Source organism: Rhyacophila brunnea, unplaced genomic scaffold (genome assembly GCF_057557595.1).
Source record: "Rhyacophila brunnea isolate RB1 unplaced genomic scaffold, BYU_Rbru_1.0 scaffold_10, whole genome shotgun sequence".
NCBI classification, from domain to species: domain Eukaryota; kingdom Metazoa; phylum Arthropoda; class Insecta; order Trichoptera; family Rhyacophilidae; genus Rhyacophila; species Rhyacophila brunnea.
Window position 1 is genome coordinate 43,188,712 of NW_028232752.1, and position 16,152 is coordinate 43,204,863.

Below are 16,152 nucleotides of genomic sequence, written 5' to 3' on the forward strand. Positions count from 1 at the left end.
TGCTTTACCAATTAAGCAATCTGTACAATATTACTAATCACGGAAAAATGTACTGCAAATTATACGTTCGAGATATTTCGTTAAGATTTGTGAGCTTATTTTTAGTGACGTCAGGATCTCTCTAAACTATAGTTTTAGCGTACATAAATATACTAATAATTTTGACTGAACTATTCTTTTTCAATGAATAATACACACGATGTAACGGTCATATATTTTTTCTAAGTTATATATTATTCAATAAAGAGTACTATATTCTTAAATTATACGTATGGTTATTTATGTAATAAATAAACACATACCTAGTTATTTCGAGATTATAAATGTATTTTGTGAGAGAATGTATTTTTGTAAATCAGCTAAACTATAAAAATAATTGTAAAATTAGGTTGCATAAATATTATTATGCGTTTGTTATATAATATAGATTTGTTAAAGAAATAACAGGTACATTAAACAGTAATAAAACCAAATAATTAACAAATAAACTTTTTTTTGTATATTTTGTGACCCTCATAATACAAGAGTTTTATTTATGCACCGTAAAGCGAATATGACAAAAAATACTAAATTATTCGACACCTTTTTTTTACTGAACTATTTCTATTATAAATACAACAATATGGTATTTCTACGTAGCGTTCATATAATATATAACTGTTCTTTTGATTTTGAAGGAAAATTTGTAAGCCCATAGATATTTAAAATATTTACAGCTAGGTGTATTGTGTAGTTTAAACATGTTTTAGAGTGTTATTTTTAATATAACATCGCCCTCCAAGTTCTATACATGCCTCGATGATGGTTTCATAATACGAAACAGTGATCAATGCGAACTTGGAACGTTTGATGTAGTGTTCCTAAACAAATTCCGTGTAAAATATTGAGCGTAATAAGCCAAGGGGTATATTATTATTACCTACAACTATTGAAATATGAAAAAAAATACAATATAATATTATTATAATATATTTTTAGAAAAAAATTATAAAACACATTTACATAATATAATTTTAAACTAAAGCATTTTTATGGATAGGTTTATTAGTTTTCCTTATATAAAATATTTTGGCAAAACATTTTCATATTTTTGAATTCTAGGCCACAAGGCACGTACACAGAAAATTGTACTTTTAGATCGTCAGGCTTTATTGTTATGACAACCTCTTTTATCACTTTAAAAGGGCTCTAGTGACAACTATTAATATTGTTTGAATTATTTCGAAAAAAACTCTATACAATATACCTACATATCTATATAAGAGGGCACTCAGTCACAAGGTTAGTTACATCTCTATAATTATATTTAAACGTTTATTCTTAGATTTTCACAAAAAAACTGTAGTACCAGAAATTAATGTTAGTTCATTAATTAAAATATAAATACTTATATGGCTTATCTATAACACATTATATTATTATAATATGAAAATACAATATTTTGCTTTTAGTCATCTAATATATAAATATCAGTTGAAGGATGTTTCTGACTGCAACTAAATTCAATAAGATAAATTTCTTAATTAATTAATTTAAACAAATGGTGGAAACGTATATAATAAAATAGTAATTGTCAAAAAAATGAGGTTACTGAATTTGGTTTGCGGGTTTGACTCTATCCATTTATTTTTTATCATTAAAATGTGTGTAATTTGTCCATTTATCTTTTAAATGGATATTTCTAACAGTAAACAGATCAATCAAAAACTGTGTTCAATACAAGCATAAAAATACAATCATGTGTGTCTTGACCCCTAATAATTGTTTTTTTTTATTTACAATAGATTTTATTTTATTTTTTCAATTCAGTCATATTACACAAACTATACGACGTGTATGATATAATTACTCAAATATTCCTTTGCTTTTTATTGTTTATTCAGTTTTTATCGACACATTTAAACTTTAATGCATATACTTAGATAATATAAAAAAAATAATGAGATATTTTTATGTGGTATTAACATATTATATTGTTAAAATTGTTCTAACAAAAAATATAATGTGCGAACATTTATTTGTATTAATATTATTTATATACTCACTGCTATAATATGTTTATGTTGATACTGCAAATTGCAAACATACCTATACGTGCCAAGAGAGTTAGAACTTTTAAAAGTGGGAATGCTTAAAAAACTACCTTCACGTTTGACCACAATGCCAGTTGCACTTCATTCAAAATGTCATGAACACAAGTTTCATTCTTACATTTTACCATATTTACATAATATAGACGTGCCTGTTTTACGAAGTTGACGCAAGTTACACCTAAAATTTCACTCTAAATATTCAGTTAGGTATCTAAATATATATTTACTAAAAAAACAAAATGTTTTTCTATACATTATATAAATCAGGGCTTTCACAATATATTTTTAACTGCTCCAGGAGCAACCATAGTAACCAATCACTTCGATGCTGATCGATTATTATATTATTAAATATGCTAGTTTAAGATTAAATAATAATAAAATATTTTCAGGAATTCTAACAATTATTCTTCTATCCCTGAGATCCTTTTTAGGGGCGTAACTACCCTGTGAAAAGACAATACGACAATCAACCGAAATTAGAATTGAAGCTTCCCATCCAGATAAGAGTACGAACAGAATCGTCTGCCAACTTCCCTATTGTTAAGGATAATCGATATAATTATCTCTATCTTATATTGATTCTCTTTGTTATTTCCATCGCCAAAATAGTAAGAAAATTAACTTACTTTAATCCTTTGATAATGATTACCTACAGAATTAACCATTTTATTGGTTAATAGCAATCATAAATATTAGTATAACATAATGGATGATTGGTAGGTCTACATATTTACTCTATAATATTTAATATAATATTATACATGTTTTACGTTCACTCACTACATCAGACTATGAATAGTATTGATATTTATAAAATAAATTGGAATAAGTATGTATTATTAGTATAATATTTTGTCTATTTAAATTAATGCAAAGCTTTTACATAAATAATTGGCAGTTAAAACTATGAATACAGCACATCCGGTAATAAAAAAATATGTTGATTAAATGAAAGGGCTGGAGCAAATGAAATAATTATAATACTTAACTGAATAAATGAAAATGCAAAATAGTATTTCCCAAACGTGGCATAGTATTAAAATAGTGAAAAATCACTTTTTACTCTTAAGGATTGTTAACTATCCGCTTAGATTATTGAGTTCATGCTGTAGTTCCAACACACATAATTAAAAAAAACATCTGTGAATTTTACCCAATTGTGATATTTGAACCGCGCGATATATGTAATAAAGGGCAATATTTTTAGCCACCGCTACATTCCGGGTGGTAATCTATGCAAACAATGGCGCTTAAAATTATGTAATTAAAGATGTTCTTGAATGTTATGAGCCATAAACGATAAGAAAAACGTAAGATTGATACCATTCAGACGTAATGTTGGAGACTCGTGTTGTAGAATCCATGGACGGCAAATATAACCTAGGTATATTTTCTTTGTGAAAAAATAAACGTGAAAAACCTTTTCTCTGAAATATATCATGCATTTCTTAGTCTCCATATCCACAAGAAAAAATACTGTATCTTCTAAAATCTAAAGGCTCATCATCAGCCGAAAAATTGAGGGTTGATGTGGAAGAAGGAGGTCACCAACACGATAGTCTGATTAAGTTAAGTCATTACAAACCTCTTAGTACATTCAGCTGTGCGGACGGAACGATTTAGCTAGGAAATTTACGTAACATTGACGAAAATGTCAAAGTCTATATATAAAAGTAAGTATGATTATATATATATGATTGAATTAAATATTGTTAATATTGTGTAGTTTTAAATTTTATCATCATTAGCGATAAAAACTATTGATTTCAGATTTTTCTCTCAATTAACTTTAGATCATAATATTGACTTAATATAATATGGTTTAATATAATAATATAATATGCTTTTTTATTATTAACTTGCCATAAATTTAAAAAAAATCTGTTAATTTTTTTATTGTTCTCGTCATATTCAACAACCAATACCTATATTTACATTGTACGTAATTAGTAATTGATATTATAGGTGAGGGGGATCCTATATGCCAACAGAAAACCTAGCGGAAAAATACGAAGCTTGCAATTTAAGAAATCTTTTTGATATTTTACAATTACAAATATGTATCTGAAAATATTAAAAAGATTTTTTTCATATAAATAAAAGGGATTTAAAGTTATACACATTTATATTTTTTTATAAAAATCGATGTTTTTTTAAAATAGATATAAAAAATTATGAATTAGTCAAAAATCTAATCGGTAAAAAATTGAAAACTTAATATACTAAATTTTAATAATAAATGTAACCATGAAAATAATGTAATAATAACGTTACCTATGTACCTAATATGTGATAAATTAACATTTTTTTACAATTGTAATCCTTGACTTAAAAAAATCTTTTTAATGTTTTCAGATACATATTTATTAATTAATACAGTTGAAATTGTAAATAATCAAAAAAAAAAATCTCAAATCGCAAGTTTCGTATTTTCATATACAAGGGGCATACAGGATCCCCCTTAACTTTAGGGGTTAATTTTCTGTTTTGGTAATGGTCTCCATTTAAAAAAATATTTAATAAGTATTTATATCTTTCGGTGGCAAAAAAGGTTAGGTGCAGAAGGCAAACTGTTGTAAAAAAACTAATAAAAAAAAACTAATAGTACATAGTATTTAGATAGTCGTCAATGTTTTTCAATATATCTTCTGTATATAGTAACATCAAATAACGTAAAATTATATTATCGTATTCGGGAAGTGTTTAGAATATTTAATTACTATTTTTATCTGTAAACAAACTGTTTTTTCGTGTTTATCTAAAATGCGGTACTAACCACCCATGTTTATTATATACTTACCAGTTTTGATTACAGACTCAACAATTTCATTATATTTAAAGGTGTCTCTATTTTTTGTCATAAATCTACACTTTAATCGCCGTCAAGTATTATTATTCAATCGGTAGGTAATTCAAATTCTTCAATGGCTAATATTATGAGGCATCTATTTACAAAAAAAACTGAGCAGTGCACATAATATAATCAAAATCCAATAAATAGATCCATGAATGTACTATATGAAATATTACATTTCACAAATTACATTTCAACAAAATAAGATTGTTGCTGTTAATACCTAACCTAAATTGTATGAGTACAATATAATGAAACGATGAATAAATTCACTGTGCGATTACAAATCAAGATCATCAAAGTAGAAAGCGTCCCAGTTCCTTTTTGAAAACAAAGTCCCTAAGGTATGAGCTCTTATTTTCCAGGAACAAAGTGTGCTCAATCGTGGTATCGTTAATTAAGCTCTTCCTGGTTGTTTTTAAGACTCTATTGTTCCGGCGCTGGCGCAGTCTTGTGATGTGCCACCGAAGCTTCCTCCTGTAAAGGCTTCTTTTCACATAGCGACGTTGCGCGGACAAGCAAACGATTTTATAGGTAACGGTTGTATTGTTTACTTCAATAACATCTAATAAACATTTTTTTGCTGATATAAATAAATCTGCTCCGTTGTCTGCTGCTGTTTTTTGTTGTCTACGGTTTTTCAATATTGTTTTCTAGTAATATTAATGTATGGCTGATTTTTTAAAAACTTGCTTAGGTATCACAAAAAATATAATTGTAATGTGTTGTGAATCAAAAATGAATAAGATACAAGGATTATTAAAATCATATTAACAAAGCAATCGATTACACAGTAAAAGCAAATCACTATTTGATCGAAAAGTGTCATTAGGATTAAATAGTTTAAATTAAAGATGTTTTATAAAAAAATAGGTATATCACGTAAACAAATTTTTGGCTTTATTAATTTTTGGATGTACCGATTTTATGACTTTTAGTAGAACACTCTAAATGAGTTTAACGCAATCGTCCAAAGTTTAAATTTAATTGGTTTTGGATTAAGCAACGCCATTGAAACTTTGCAATTTCTTTTTGTTATCGTCCATTTTATATTAAAAAAAAATGTAATCTTCAGATAAATTATTAAATAATATTTAAAATAAAATGATCATTATAATATTTTTATAACGTTTTTTACTTACACACTTTTTAATTATACAATTTTTGAGTATAACAAAGTTGTAAATTGATGAAAATTAATTATACTAATCGTCGTTTTAATTTTAAGAAATTAAATAAATTGTTTTAACAATTTGCTTTTTAATTATTTAATTTCCAGGAAGTTAAAATTCAAGATAGCAATCTATTTAAGTAATACCCGGTAAATGTTTAACAATCATTAGGGATTTACAATCAGGGCTGTCAATTTTATTTAATTGTCGGGTGATCTTCTTTTCATTAAATATTCATTCTTGTTTATTTTCTCTAAGCGGACAAAGGTTTTCATTTATCTGTGTTATTTTAGTTAGTTTAGTTCTTAGTAAGCACTTGGCAAGACGATCCGTCGAAAGCTCGATTCACTCTGTTTACACAGACTGAAAGCTCTAAGATAACCGATTCTTCTTAAAATATACTCATGCAATGTTCTCGTTAGGGGATTATGGAATAGCTTGCATTGTTGCAATGAATTTGTGGTTCGAATAATAGAACTTTCTGATTTAATACGTCTACATGTATTATTTTTCCTAATCATATTTCTATTAACAAAATACTTATAAAATCATGAAGTGGTAATAAAAACACGTTGCAACGTAATATTGTTATTGTATAGAAAATATCGCATAACTGATATGACTAAAACATAGTGTATAAATTTATCATGGTATTGAGGAATAATGTTAGGTATCTGTTTTAAAATATTTTGTGGCTCTTAAATTTCCGTGTATTTTTTTCAGTGTTTGTCTAAATCCATATTAAGCATATTATTATAAAGAATAAAATTACTATAATTAATGAATTTATGTTACCTACCATTTTTATTCACGGGTTTTACATAATATATTCCATATAAATATATAATAAGATAGTATTCTTTCTGAAATAGCTGTTAGCCATTCACCCAATTATTGTTCCTCTTACTTGGAATCGAGGCTTAATAACATATTATAATAAAACGAAAAACGAAGAATCAAATCATCACCGATGACTTAAGAAAATGCGGTTATATCAATTACACCACCCCACTATAGGGCACAGTTAGTATCAAATAAAATTAAGTGATAAATGTTATAGCTAAATTTATAATACAAATGAAATATAAATTAGAAAGGTTACTATAATAATATCTTTTAATGTATTATAATAGTATATTTGATATTTTATTTGAATATTGGTTAGTCTCCGCACGATAATTTCTGTTAGATATTTAACGATACTACAACATTTTCAGGTATTGTTAGTGCTTTTGAAGGAGTATTACATTTTGTTTGGTAGCTAACGTTAAGTGATTCACGGGATATTAAATAGTTTTGATGATAAGAATGTAAAAACGATGGGTGATTTTTACTTGATCACAATTTTAGCATTTTCATATAAATTACGAATAAACGTGACACTCTAAGTGCCGAGGTGACGCCATATGTGTAAATAGATGTTAGATATTTTAAGTCAAAGACTAATGAAACGAAATCGATATCCTGAAGTTTTAATAATATCTCTTATTGTTTGACATATTTAATTAATAACAAATAAGTGAGGTATTTAAAATAAATAATATATTGTCCTACATGACATACTTTAGTTTCAATGCTAATGTTATTATTTACTAAATATAAATGTCTTCTAATTTAAAGATCAAAGAAATAGGTTAACATGTGCCACCTTTAAACTAAAAGTATAAACGTAGAAGGAATTATATGTTGAACGATATCATCATTGAGAAAATCTTTATCTTCCAAATTAGTAAAACAAAGTACATTCAAAAGGATTAACTAGGTACATAGTTACATTTAGTAGTACCTACTTATCTAACAAACTCTGTTGTCAGGAAGTAATCTTATTTTAGTGTTTTTTTTATTATAAAATTAACGATCACCCACGAATTTGGCCATGTGCAATACGGTAAGAAAAAGTGGACGGGTTCATATTATTAATTGTTCGATTTCTAGTCGCGTGATATCAAACAAAACTACACCTAATATTCCTACAAATTGTTGACATAGATTTTTTTCAATTTTTACGCACGCGATTTTTAAATCACAATATTCTATGTTGTTGCAAGTGTATTATTTTCGTGAATCGATATTTATAGTACCTACCTATAATTTTATTTAATGAGCTATGCAGGGTTCATCAATATTGGTCTAGTAACTTTGAGTTATATAGACAGGCAGATATTCCAATTTAATAGATAATTATGAACTATATAAAAATCATCGTAAGACTGGGTCAATCCAATGATGGATGAAGGGCTCTCTAAATTCCATTTCTTACGTTTGTCTTACGTATGTTTGCGTATGCGTTGTCATGTATATTTGCAGTACCTATTTTTCATTAATCCAGCTTTATCCTTTGAATGTTTCTACCTCTTGAGTCTTGGGTAGCACTAAATGACTACATTTGTCCAGCGATTATCGATTCTTCAAATTTAATTATGTCTTCTGCTCATTCTCATTAGAGATTTTTATCTAAATCTGTTACATCGCGTACCATTGGTTCTTTATATCATTAATTGATTACAGAAAGAACACATGGGTATATTAAGCACAGTAAAATATCACCTTTGAATATATTGTCAGGTAGTCATAAGACTATCAGCCCATCCAAGTTCTTAGAATATTTTATATCACTTCTTATCCCAGATGGTTATTTATTTTATATATGTGATACATTGGGGCATGGTAGAAGTTAGTAAATCCAATATAATCCACGTCATCAAAATTTCCACTTAGTTGAATTATGCCCAGTGAATGGACAAGGATATGCCACCCTGGAAAGTTTTTGATGCATAATCGTGTAGGGATCTAAGTGGATGGAGAGCCTAAATCGTAATTTTTAGATGGCTTAACCCAGAATACGTAAGAAATAATTGGCACTTCGGGTCGGAGGACAATATGGAAAGATATAATGAAATGGTTACGGTAATTCCATTAAGTCAGAGCCAACTCGATACTATTGCATCAAAAATTATAATGGTGATGATACAATATTAATATATCCCTCAATTAGGTGACGATTTCTATAAAAATGACAAATCTGATAATTTTTATGAAAAAAAAACAGTTTGTGTATCGTTTTTTCGCCTTCAAATCCGGCTATAATTTTTTGTCGTGTATAGTTACATAATAAGTTTTAAATGGACAGCGAGCGACTGTATATATATTTTATTAATTAGTACCATCAACCGAAGGTACTTGACGGAGTTTAATTTAAATTCTAATGGATTTAAGTTCGACTCAAATAGAATAATACAAAACTTAAATGCATTAGAATATTATATAATATATATATTAATTTTTAAAAAAAATGCAATGTATGTTGATGTGTAAGAAGATAGTTTGACGAATTCAATTGAAAACGACAACTGAAATGAAACTGGTAAATAATCAGATAAATGCAATGCTTGTTCATATTGATGAAGATGGTTTAACCATTTAAACATAAATATAATCACAATTGCAGGGGAAATTAATTTGAATGCGATGTATGTTTTCACACAAAACATAGCACAATTTATAAATATAGAGGTACAATGATTCAATGTGTAGGTACGTCAAAATTCTGTGGTATATATTAAATATTGATTTATATAATTTTCCCTTATTAGAAATCACAAATACTTGAAAATATTGAATTTTAATAGAGATACATATTAGTATTATATTTTTACACCTAGTCCAATAAAAAAAAACCGACAGAAAGAAAACAGTTTTGGGTGTATAATATAGTATGATAACAACTAAATCAATGGATACCTCAATATATTGATAAATTTATTATTTCTAATATGTTTGAGCAATCTAGAATGGCATACTGCGTATATGCATTCCAGCGCCTTTATTAAATCTTAAGCACCCAAAAAAATATCACTTACTACGGAAATTACAGATTTTAAAGGTAAAACAAATAACAAGAAAACATTGAGAGCTCTGAAAAAATTCTAAACGACAATGTCCTTAAATAAAAAAACTGTTCGCTTCAAAATAAAGAACTTATTATAATAGTATCAAGAAAAGAAAATAAGTAGGTACTTATATAAGTTTTATTTATGTAAGAAATAATGATCTTGATAAAAATTTCCATTATTAAGTAAAACAAAAATAAGTCTTGAATAGGTATAACATGGAATACATTTTACAGAAACTTCCGCGTATATAACCAAACATAATTTTACACTAAACTTATAAGTATTCTTTTCTCGTTGTGCCTTAGCATTGGGGACCAAACGTGATTACAGAATAAACTCGCACTATATAAGAAAGCTTTGATATTATAATTTTGTTGTGCAATATTATTTGGTTCGATAAAAGTTCCCAAAACTTTTACTAATTGGGAAGAAAAATCTTTACCCATAACACAATACGAATTATAATATAAGCATTGGCTCGGTATTTCATAACATGTTTAGCAAGATTCAAGTAGAATACATAAACTTTGCACAACTTGTTCCCTCTCAATCCGCAAGCTTCTGAAATACATCGATAGCACCCTACCTCGTCCCTCCCGCCAGCGTTATCTGGTCGTGCTTTATTTTAGTTTTCCACAGAGCTTTGTCTAAGCCAATATAGATCTTCCTTCTTAAACATTACGCCAGTCGAGAATTCTAATTAGACTATGGCAAACTCCGAGACCGAGCTGCAGACATTTTACTTCAATTTATATAATATGCACGCTCTCATCAAACTCGACGGGTATGTTTAAGAGTAGAAGATACCAACAATTTTCGCCAACATTAACAATACATAAGTAACATGACATTAATTTATTGATATACTCTACAGAAGTAACTTCTAAAATAATTATTTTTGTATTTAATACTCAACAAATGATTGTAGCATTCTTAATTTAACATAAATAATTTTGACCAACTTCAGCAAAGCTCCAGGAAGTTTTAGAACATATACTGTAATTCCACTTAAGATATTACCAATATATAAAAAAAAAACCGGGAATTGTTTAGTTTTACGCCATTATTTGTCATACATATTTTAACAACAGATTATTAAAATTATCTGTGGAAAAGTTACATAATGTAAATAAATATATTGAATAAATATAATAATAATATAGAATGAGAATAAAGAATGGTTCAATTACATATTTCTAATTATAAATAATGCTATTTTGTACAGTACATATACAGTTACAGTATAATGATCTTAATATGATATTCCAAAGAAACATTTGTAGCTAAGAATGAAGATGGAGTATGTCGCATACAACCCAATCACGTGGTCTACGAGCTATTTTAGGAATGCAGAATAATCCAAATACAATTTTTGAACTAAAATAGGCAAGTCATGTTGAAAAATTAGACTCGGATTGATCGTCCCGAAGAGTTTTTGGTTAAATGGCGTGGCCCAGGATGCGCTACCGATCGAAATTTCAGAGAATAGACCGGGCTGGGGAAAACGACTTGATGAAACCAGGTTTTAGTCCAAGTGTCTACGCCATGTACGATAAATGTTGTTATAATAATAAATATTATTTTAATAGCTCACTTTCTTCTGATTGACTTGATAAATAATGCATATTGATAACGTTAAAAACAATAAGAGACGAGGACGAAATAACTTTTTTGTAGATACATAACCGCAAAATTATAATTGCACTTACAACAAGCTATAACTAAGTGTATAAAAATATGATATATTATGAAAGAATGTTCAATATATACCCATCACATCTAAGTGTATACTGCTGGTTTAAATTGGTAAACACTGTCTAAAATCTCCGTTGGTTAAATCCAGGTATACAATCTTCATTTTAATTATTCACCTGTTGGAATGTTATTTTTTTTCCGCGCCAAAAAAACTCCCTTTTTATTGTTTTTTTGCTTCGTGAATATTCCAGTTGCGAGATTTCTTCATAACCAGACCAACAAAGTTATTAAATGAATATCTCATCATTCATCTACTACCGGAGTTTACTGAATAAATAAGTTGGCCTTTGAAAAATCAAGAACTCAAAATGAATCTTTGTCTTTTTTATATCATATTTCAAAATCATTAAAAATATTCTTTATTTGCTTTTTAATATACCTAGATAATTTATTTTATAAACTTTTGTCTTTTATTGTTGCTTGTTAAACTATGAGCAAATTGTAAAATAGATTATCATTATTTTATACGGATTGATAAATAAATATATGTTGTTAACAACAATAATCAAGTATGCCGATATAAAAAGTTAGTCGTTCGATTCTTCACTGTACAGTAGCCAATTATTGATTATACTGTACAATTAACTCTAATGAACCTAAATTCAATTTTCAATATCATGTCAAATTGTTAATTATCATTATTGATATGAACCAAACACGCTTGGAATATGGAGGGAGCATTATAGTGTGGTGACATTCCTAAAATTAATATGTATAGTGTGTTTGTATTGGTAGCCTTTTGGTACTTTGAAATATACCATTTTTAGCAATTGGCATTTCGATAATATGAGTAGGTATAACGTAAGCAATTTTTGTAGTTCATCTAAATATTTTGAATGGTTAGGTTTTGGTGTATTTGGCTGCCATTATATTATGTATAATATATAATAACTCATGTGGTTTGTTAAATAAATACGTTACACATCGTGTTTTAAATGGTCATGCAGTAATCAATAAAATAATAATATTGATTCGTACTAATTGCATGGTTTAGCTTTTATTTTGGTAATATTTAATAATTCATGGTATTGATGCTTGCGGTCTTTGACAGATTTTGATAATGATGGTGTAAAGTTTGCTTAAAATAAATCCACAATTAAAAATGATTTCCAGTTTTTTATTCGTCAGTATATGATTAATTTTTTTTCTTTTAAATGTACATGACATGCCACCCGGTAATATCTAGTTTGCAGTAGCGAAGGGATGGAAGTAGGATTCTAAGATCTTCCATAAATAGTGCACATTATACTTTGTTAGTCGTACGTATTTGTTTTTATTGAAATAAGACTACAACTTGCAGATGGTATTAGTTAGTTTTAAAAAATCTATTAAACCCTGTCTAAACCAAACCGTAAAAGTTTTAGTATACTTTGGGCGATATGACAAAATTGTACATACTTTTTTTATTCATACTTTTTTTTTCGTTGGATTAAGAGTACAAACTGTTGGTTATTTTTTAAAAATTCATTAAGCCCTGCCTAACCAAACTATAATAGATAAAAAATATTATTCCATCTATAACATTTTTAAGTTATGTATGATTTAATTGCATAATCTTGGATATTTTATTGATAGATAAGTATTTTTTGACTAATATCTATAATGGTATGGTTTTCGCAGGTTTCAATTTAAAAAATCAACCAACAGTCAACACTCTTTTATCAACTGTAGTCTTATTTAAATGAAAACAAATACGTATGACTGACAAAGATTAGTATGCACTATTTATGGTGGATCTTAACAGCTTACCTCCACCCTTCACCACTGCTAGTTTGTAAATAAATTTATAAACTTCAGCTTAACGGCTCTACATACGAGCAATGACAGTAAAGGTTACATTCATTATTTTATAAATCTTTTATTGCAAGTAGGTATTTAGTAGAAATGCCGCACTTAATTCAAAAGTGAAATATTGGTGTCACAAAAAATGTGTATACTTATAAATATAATATATTCATTTAATATTGTGTGACTGACTGAGAGTGTTAGTTTTAATCGAGATTATATCAAATTACAACTACCTTCACTGCCGTTGGCGAGCGGTATGGGACGAATATTCTCTCGTCTCCAAGTGACACTGGGAGGAGGGGACCCTCTTGCAGCACAAGTCAACGTCACAGCTGCGCCTTCGCGCACCACTACGTCGGAGCTGGTCGCTGCGTCGACGATATCTGGTGGAACTGCAATAAAAATGTATGAGTACAAAAGTTGAATTTAAAGCAGTTTTCATAACGAAGTGAATTATTCCGAAAAATAATTTTGAAACTATACAAGTTTTTTCTAATATGTAGGTTCCTGACTTGTTTCTTAATTATGTACATACAATATTAGTTATTAATAAGTTGAAGGCGTTTACGTGGAAAATACCATAATATATCTGATATTATGATAAACTACAAACAGGTTGCAGATGCAGGCTGTAGTCCCGGTCCGTACCAATATTTTTCTATAATAATGATAAGTATGTTTCTGAGGTATTCCAAATTATGTTTTTTTCAATACCAAACGCAATATTCTTAAATCGTGTGATATATTCATTTAATAAAAATAATTTAATTTAAAAGATATTCAATAGGTATACCTACATATTTTGAAAACATCTCATGCTAGAAAATATCATTTTGTAGAAAAAAAATACGACGCCCAACGGGACTTGAACCTGTATCTGCTGGTTTTTTCCGATTAAACTACGTGCATCTTAGTTAATTACGACAATTTTAACTAGTAGTTGTTGCATGAAAATATGCTAATAGAATTATTTATATTCAGTATATAGAATGTAACATTCTGAAATATTGTGTCTTATTCGTTGAATAAAAGAAATAATGTATTAAAATATATTTAATTCATTGTTTCCAATAAACTATGTTAAATTTATATTTATTTATTCTTCGCGTTGTTTTTGTAGGTTCTTATAATAATACTTGTAATATATTAGTTTACATCTATATTGTTTTATTTTTGTAGTATTATTCTTTATTATTTTTTATTTTATGTGATTTCATAATATTATATTATAATCATGTATTTACTCTTAGATAGATTTAGATTGGATAGATAACCTTTTTTTATATCTGAATGTCATGCTGAGAATATCTTGAATTAGCGTGCAAAAATGGTAATTTTAAGATATTTACCAATATATAATTAATAAAGTCCTTTCGTTTGGTAAATTAAAATAAATGATAGTAGTTATTTAATGGTCATTTCAAGAAAATTTACTACTATAATTTTCTAATTTTACAGAGACAAATAAGATTATAACTGTTTTAATAGAAAAAAATCCACTTATCGTAAATTTTCTAAATATTACAGATAATAATATTATATATCTACATACTTTTATGATATACCTAGATAGCTATATAGTGTTTATTATAATATGAGAATCACGAAATAAACGTACAATTTATTTACTGAAGAGGAATAAAAACAAGAATTTTATTGGCAACGACATAATAATATTATTCTGTTCTTCACTATATTTACCTTACCAAAAATAGTCATTTTAGCCCAAATTTAACCTTGCTAACTATTTTTGGGACGCTAAAGATGACATTCTAAACTATTTATAACCCCATTACAACTAAATTTCGCCAAAATCGTCGAATAATTTTGTTTATATGTCTACTTACCTACAACTTCCAGGTACCCCATCTGACTCCTCATTGGCTCCGTGTTGAGTTGGCACATGTACCATCCTCGATCAGCCTCCCTTAGCTCCCGCACGTGTAGTCTCCAGGCTCTCCTGTCAGCCTGCGAGACTCCTATCCGATGGTTTTTCGTTATCACGTGGACTGCTATTGTCAAAATAGTCTGAGTGTCGACCCGCAACCACGCCACCTAAGATATGTATTTATTTATTTACACAAATAAATTTGATTTAAGAATTTCTCGAAAATGAAATAAATATTAATTTGACAAAAAATAATAAAAAACTATGGTATTTTTATACGTTGTTCCATTCTGAAGATTGAATCCCGTTACTGATTTACTTGATATATATCAATATTGTATTTTCGTAGACCTAGTTCGATAAGTTTATAAGTGAATAATTGTAAGTTGTTCCTAAAAACTGGAAAAAAGTGTATTTCTGAAATATTCATGCCATAGTTCTTAAATTATTCGCTGTCCTATAATATTTACCAACAAACAGGGAAAAAATATTTGTCCGAAATTATAGTGGTAAAGTACCTACACCAGTCATGGGACTCAAAATTAAGCAAAATATATGGGCTTCTACAAAATATTTGTTTTTTATGAAAAATAAAATATAAATTTTCCAGAGGATTCGAGAATGGTTTCAGAGGTAGATTTTCTGCTGACATACCACTGCAGATTTAATTAATAGTAGAAAAATAAATAATATTTTTAATGTACCC

The 16,152-nt window shown here is 27.9% G+C and overlaps 1 protein-coding gene across 1 annotated transcript in view; it reads right to left on the bottom strand.

The window, feature by feature from the left end:
- LOC147079238 (lachesin-like) overlaps positions 1-15,454 on the bottom strand; it is a 63,732-nt gene extending 48,278 nt beyond the window's left edge. Inside the window, exons 1-2 of the mRNA XM_085949160.1 lie at positions 15,406-15,454; positions 13,792-13,950 (exon numbers count right to left, since the gene is read on the bottom strand). Of these exons, the coding sequence (XP_085805286.1) occupies positions 13,792-13,950; positions 15,406-15,439 (193 nt within the window). The 5' untranslated portion in view covers positions 15,440-15,454. The remainder of the gene's footprint in view (positions 1-13,791; positions 13,951-15,405) is intronic.
- Between the last annotated feature and the right edge of the window lie 698 nt (positions 15,455-16,152).